Source organism: Octopus bimaculoides, chromosome 24 (assembly GCF_001194135.2).
Source record: "Octopus bimaculoides isolate UCB-OBI-ISO-001 chromosome 24, ASM119413v2, whole genome shotgun sequence".
In the NCBI taxonomy this organism is placed as follows: Eukaryota; Metazoa; Mollusca; class Cephalopoda; order Octopoda; family Octopodidae; genus Octopus; species Octopus bimaculoides.
Window position 1 is genome coordinate 32,336,677 of NC_069004.1, and position 6,944 is coordinate 32,343,620.

The following is a 6,944-nucleotide window of genomic DNA, read 5'->3' on the forward strand; positions in this document are numbered from 1 at the left end:
TACATGTACACATATATCTATATGTGTGTGCATGTGTGTGTGTGTTTGCGCACCAGCGTTGCTAAGGGGTCCGGGGCGTAGGGGGTGGCACTAATTTTGGGTCTGGTGTAAGCAATAAGTACGTTTTGTGGAGGACCCGGATGCAACAAACGGAAAGGCTGTTCCCTGCGGCACACACTCTCGCTACGCTAGTGTGTGCCCGTGTGTGCTATCTTGGGAAGTGCCGGACAAAATGTTTTACAGAATTTCTTGCGGCTCCGTACGTTCAGAGATCTAACCCCAGCAAATTCGGCTTTGCCTTTCAATCCCTTTAAGGGTCGATAAAATACAATACCAGTGAAATACCGGATTCCATGGAATACCAGTGAAATACCGGATTCAATTGCTGTCCTTGTGCCTCAATCAGGAACCATTGTCACTGATCGCCTAATCGATTAATTTCTCAATCGATCGCAAGATCAATAATTCTGTCGATCCCTTTCGTCCACAATGATTCCCTCACTCACCTTTATTGTCACAGAACTCAACCCTCTCCCCCCTCTCTCTTTCTCTCTCTCACTTTATCTCTCTCTCTCTCTTTCTCTCCCTCTCTCTCTATGTATGTATCTATCTATCTATCTATCTATCTCTATCTATCTTATATCCGTTTAGTGTGGACTGCCGGAAAAAAATACCATGGTAGATGATTTATTTTGCTCTTTGCGCAGGTGTCGCTGCGTGGTAAGAAGATTGCTTCCCAACCACATGGTTCCGGGTTCAATTCCACTGCGTGATACCCGAGGCAAGCGTTTTCTTCTATATCCTCGCACTAATCAAAGCCTTGTGAGTGGATTTTGTAGACGGAAACTGAAAGAAGCTCTGCGTATGCATTGGTGTCTGTACACACACACATACATAAGCGCAGTGCTTCCCAACCACATGGTTCCGGGTTAAGTTGCACTGCGTGACACCACGGGCAAGCGTTTTCTACTATAGCCTCGGGCCGACCAAAGCCTTGTGAGTGGATTTGGTAGACGGAAACTGAAAGAAACCTGTCATGTATATGTGTATGTATGTATGTGTATGTGTATGTATGTGTGTGTGTGTGTATCTACGTCTGTGTCTGTATACTTGACCACTCGTGCTGGTTAACGTGCCCGTAACATAGTAAAAGAGACTAACAAAGAATAATGTCCTTGGGTCAATTCGTTAGACCAACGCCCTTCACGGCCAGGCTCCAGCCTGACCGCACTCCAATGACTGGAACATATAAAAGATGAAAGATACATACATTTATTACATACATACTTATGTGTGTGTGTGTGTGTAGTTACAATATCGATTTTCTGGAACCTCACGTTCCAAAGTCTTTCCAGATAACTAATTTTTCTTAACCAGGGACAGTCACGTTGGTCAACACACCCTAAATAAGCAAATATTTAACTTACATAAATAACTAAATGAAATACAGGAACCCGTATATTAGTCTAAATTAGTGCAGATCATAAGAGGTTCCACACCATTAGTTTCCAGAAAGGGGGTACTCTCTGTGTGTGTGTGTGTGTGTGTGTGTAAAAACTTACTGTTGATAAAGGCTGCGTGACATTCAATTATTAAATAAAAATGAGAAAATACATATTAAGTATAGGACATCTCGAGCGAAAAATACGTAAACGCACAACGAAAGACAAGTACGGGACAAAATACCAAAAGAAGTCTAACTCCTCAGTTGTAGACTGTATATTACTACCTATTTCGTGCTTTTAACGACAAGACAGGAAAACTTCATAAGACAGCAGCATCCAAAAATTTTTAGAAGACAAAATTTGTGGAGAGTTAGGGCTTCGAACAAACAGACGACACCAGGGTGGACGTACGGAAACGATCGACGAAGACAGACGTTTAGGACCGACTTGGCCAATGAGAGAACCAGAAGATGGAAGATATGAGAATTTTTATTAATCACTACAATTGTTTCGATCCATGTAGCGTTGATCCCTCACGGGTGGGATACTTAACAACCGGTTTCGAAGCATCCGCCGGTGTAGCTGTGTCTCTTCGGGTGACAGATATAACTCGTTAAAATAACGACAGTTCCGCCATGTGTGTGTGTGTGTGTATGTGTAGTGAGGGTGCATGGCGTAGTGGTTAGGTATATTTTGCTCACGATCGTGAGAGAGTGGTTTCAATTCCTAGACCAGGTGGCGCGTTGTACTCCTGTGTAAAACACTTCGTCTCACGTGACTCTGCGATCATTTCGACACCTGACACGTGGTACACGGTGCTTCTGTTCAGACAAAGTCGAATTGATGAATACACACACACATGGTGAGGCAAAAGTCGCGCACCATGGGGATAATTTATTAAAACTATAACTACACATGAAACACTCCGTCGATTTTGGGGGGCTGTTTGTAAGAGTTTCTAAAACAACCGCCTTTGATGTTGGATCGGTTGCACTTTTCGGCCTGCTACTTTGGGGCGGTGGTCAATGACACTACTGGTTTCTTTAAAACGATTAATTAGGGATCCAACAATTAACTGACTTATCAATTGGAAGTTGGTGTGGATTCTGCCAGTTGAATTCCTGTGCAACAAATCTGTGAGCAGCACTTGTTTCCCCATGTATATAATATAATAAGCGTGTGTGTGGCTTTGTGGTAAGAAGCTTGCTTCCCAACTTAATGGATCGGGGTTCAGTCCCATTGCGTGGCACCTTGGGCAAGTGTCTTCCATAGTCTCAAGCTAACCAAAGCCTTGTGAGTGGATTTAGTAGACGGAAATTGCAAGAAGCCCTTCATACATACAAACATACATATATTTATGTGTGTGTGTCCCACCACAGTTTGACATTCGGTGTTGGTTTGTTTACATCCGCGGTTCGGCTAAGAGAACGATGGTATAAGTACCAAGCTGAAAAAAACAAAACAAAACACTGGGTTGGATTCGTTCAGCTAAGCATTCTTCAACGCAGTGCTTCAGCATGGCCGCAGTCTAATGCCTGAGTAAAGGACATGCATTGAAACAAAACGCAAGCAGCCGGTCAGACATTAACAGGAAGTTTACGCCAACAGACAGGCTGACAAGCTGACCAACAGACAGCCAGACACCTGGACAGTCAATGAGATCGTATCGAGCGGTTGAGGAATCATGCGTTCAGTCAAGAGACAGCCAGCCGAGCTGTCGAGATGATGGCTACCTGTCCCGGAGCCACGACGACCAACAGCACCACCATCACATCAACAAGTGCCACAACAACAACAACAATATTGCTCTGCTATACGAAGCTATATACCTGTATACCTGTTGGCTCCACCTCCTAGAAATAGCAGCCAGAATTTCCCCTCCACCCGAATCACGCATCTTTTCACTTAAAGGAAGGACACATCAGATATATTATTGCTACTACTACTATTAAAACTTTAAACACGAGTCTCTCGGTGGCCGCTTGACTTCCTAGAAATAGCAACCAAAATATTCCCCGTTTTACATAAAAAAAAAAGCGGGACACATTAGAGAATGTAGTTCAAGATAGACTGTGCCTAAAAACAGGAAGAAGGCATAGTAACCCTTTACGTTTTTGATCATAGGCTTGTCTGTTTGCTCGGTGAAGGAGCTGACCTGGGGCTAAAAGCTCAGTCGGCAGCTACTACTACTACTACTACTACTACTACTACTACTACTACTACTACTACTACTGATGCTGTAATTACATTTTTGGAACTCGAATTGGGGAAATGAAATCCAAAAACTGCAAAGTCCGAGGAAACGGTTTCGAGTTACCGTAACAACAACAACAACTACTACTACTACTACTGCTGCTGCTGCTGCTGCTACTGAAAATTAGACGGAAAGAGAGTGGATTTAATAGCAATTAAGGAGGATAACATCGACCGACAAACTGTTTATAGCCATCACAACAACAACAACAATAACCATAACGACCACTTGTACCGCATCGTAAAGAACAACAATTGTAACCACAACAACAACAACAACAGTAACGCTAGTAGTAATAGTAGTAGTAGTAATAATAATAATAATAATAATGATAATAACAGCATTCGATGCAATCACAACAACAACAACAACAACGCTAGCCATAACAACCATCTGCACAGCATAGTAAACAACAATAACTGCAACAGTAATACTACTACTACTACTACTACCACCACTACTACTACTACTACTACTACTACTACTAATAATAATAATAATAATAATAACGGTATTCGATGTAATCACAGCAACAACAACAATAATCTCCATGGCATGAATAACAATAACAGTAAATAACAACAACAACCAGAGTCGGAGGAGCGAGTGCAGCCGACATCACCATCACAACAGAAGGATGTATCGACAACAACGTAAACAATAACAAACACCAATCGTCCTCAGCTCCATCACTGTCGCCATCATCATCATCATCATTATCATCATTATAATAGCAACGATTGTACGTACCACCACCTCCGACATCGGCACCCTCATCACCAACACTACCATCATCGTCAACAAAAGCGGCAAACAGCAATCAGCATCGCCATCACCGTAACAACGATGGCTATATTATTAGCGTTAACACCGTCGCCAGCATCGTCAACGTAGCAAGTACCACCGCTGCCGCCATCGCCGATACTGTCGCCAGCTCTACCCCGACCTCACCTCACCATCATTGTCATCATCATCGACAAAAAAAAAAACAAAACAACAACAGCAACCATCACCACCACCACCGCCGCCGCCGTCAGCAGCTTCATCCCCACTAACACCATTACCACTACCACTGTCATTAACACCATCATCATCATCATCATCAACAAAAACAGCCGCCACACCATCACCTTCACTACCACCACCACCATCGTTAATAACAACAGCCACTACATCCTAGAACACCGCTACACAACTACCCAAACCTTATTACTAACTACCACAGCTACTACTTATTGATTATATATATATATAAAAAAAAACATTTAAAAAAATACATCTTCCAGACCTCATAAACACACACACACAGAGGTGAAATACACATTACTATTATATATAGCTTTTTACATACACGCAGATGTTATATATCCGTTACGCTAGAATGTAGATTTATACACTGACTCAGTGCTTCCACACAAACACCTTAACCATCAATATATATATATATATATATATATAGCACTGTTGTTACATAAATTGATTTTTATACACGCATTATATATATATATATATACCTTGATTTTAACACACGGATGGAATATTTACACACACATACAAAACAAATGATTTAACGTGTATATATCATATATACTTACAGGTTTACATTACTTTAACACACACTAAACACATATTCACACAACACAATACTTTAATATACACATCAATATAGAACATACATACATACGCAAAACTTTAACACATAATATACACTCGCAAAAACTCAATGCTTATCACCAAATTTTTCTCGTGTCATTTAATTTTGATTTCCTAATTTATAAAGTTAATTAAATTTCTAAAAAAAAAAAAATTAGAATAATTTTACGAGTGACTCTCGTAGTCGTGGTAGCAGTAGCAGAGGTGGCCCAGTAGTTGTAGAGGTAATAGTAGAGGTGGTTGTAATTGATTTTAGTAGCACCTGTGATTGGAAAGTACCTGTGATAGTAAGACACCTGTAGCTGTGGTACCTCTGTTGGCAAGGTACCTGTGATAGGAAGGTCGGTGGTGATATTGGCAGTTGTTTGTTGCAAGGCCGATGGCGAAAGCGGCCAATGCCCAGGATTCGGAAACGACTGAAGTGAAAAATGTCCAAATCTTCTGTAACGGTAACAAGTTCGCCCCTCCCAGACACGTGGTCCTCAATACGAGACATATTCGTAATTTCGACAACTTCCTCGATGAACTCACTAGGATTTTAAACCCTTTACAAGGGGCCATTCGGCGCCTGTACACGCCGGTGAATGGCAACCCAGTCGAAGATACGACAGAGCTACAAGAAGGTGGAGGTTATGTGGCGGCCGGCAAAGAAAGATTCAAAAAACTCAAGTAAGTAGTTATTTAGGCAATGTTTCGCCCTTCAGGAATATATATATATATACCCTTGTATACATACATATATATAATATATATACAACCCTGTGTAAATATGTACATGCGCATAAACACAAACATACATCGTACACCCTACAACATATACAGATAGACTCCTTCATACAGAAGCAGATATATAATAAAATCAGAAAAGGGAAAAAGGAAACACAGGGATAATATAACAAATGACTGTTGTTAGTTTGATTCCTGTCATGGTTTGATTTCTTTCTTACAGGTGCAAGAAAAACCACCCCAAATTTCCTTAAATCTTACCCTATCCCATCTTTGAAAAAGAAAGGCAAAATGTAAACGAAAGCCAAGTTCCATATTTATTGTCTGAAAAAAAAAAAAGAAATACAGGTTGTTAAAAGTGGAGCACTTTGAATGTAACTACAATCTGTATGAGATTTATAAAGTCGAGAAGTGGGGCGCTAAACTGTAGTTATACGCTCAGCAGATTATAGTTCAATCTACTGGATCGGTACTGACCGAGGGTTATATTAGACCGGTTGTTATTTATAACTTTCTTTAAAATACATATTTGTTAATGAAACTTTCCAGAGTTACATATTAGATGGTGTAGGTTACGATTATTTTGATAAAAAAAATTTTTTAAAACTAATTCTTAATCGAAAATTTATCCCAAGGACATTTGGTATACCTGAACAAGTGTGCCTTTCTTCCCGATATTGTTTCCTCATAACTTTCAGAAAAATGGATATTTATTAATGAAATTTTCCACAAATACTTTTCAGATGGTGTAGATGACAATTGCATCAGAATTGAAATGTTAAAAATAAAATTGTTCGGCGTGTACATACATACTTGACATACATCATATAATTTTTTCCAGAGTTTTATTTTGTAGATATTATTAT

General features: G+C 40.2%; 1 protein-coding gene across 3 annotated transcripts in view; it reads left to right on the plus strand.

The window, feature by feature from the left end:
* LOC106884290 (doublecortin domain-containing protein 2) overlaps nucleotides 1–6,944 on the plus strand; it is a 105,106-nt gene that overhangs the window by 27,356 nt on the left and 70,806 nt on the right. The window contains exon 1 of one of the 3 annotated variants that reach the window (XM_014935593.2): nucleotides 5,188–6,021. The exons of the other annotated variants lie outside the window; for them this stretch is intronic. Within the exon in view, the coding sequence (XP_014791079.1) occupies nucleotides 5,732–6,021 (290 nt within the window). The 5' untranslated portion in view covers nucleotides 5,188–5,731. Of the gene's footprint in view, nucleotides 1–5,187; nucleotides 6,022–6,944 lie in introns of those variants that run through there. 3 annotated transcript variants of the gene reach the window in all.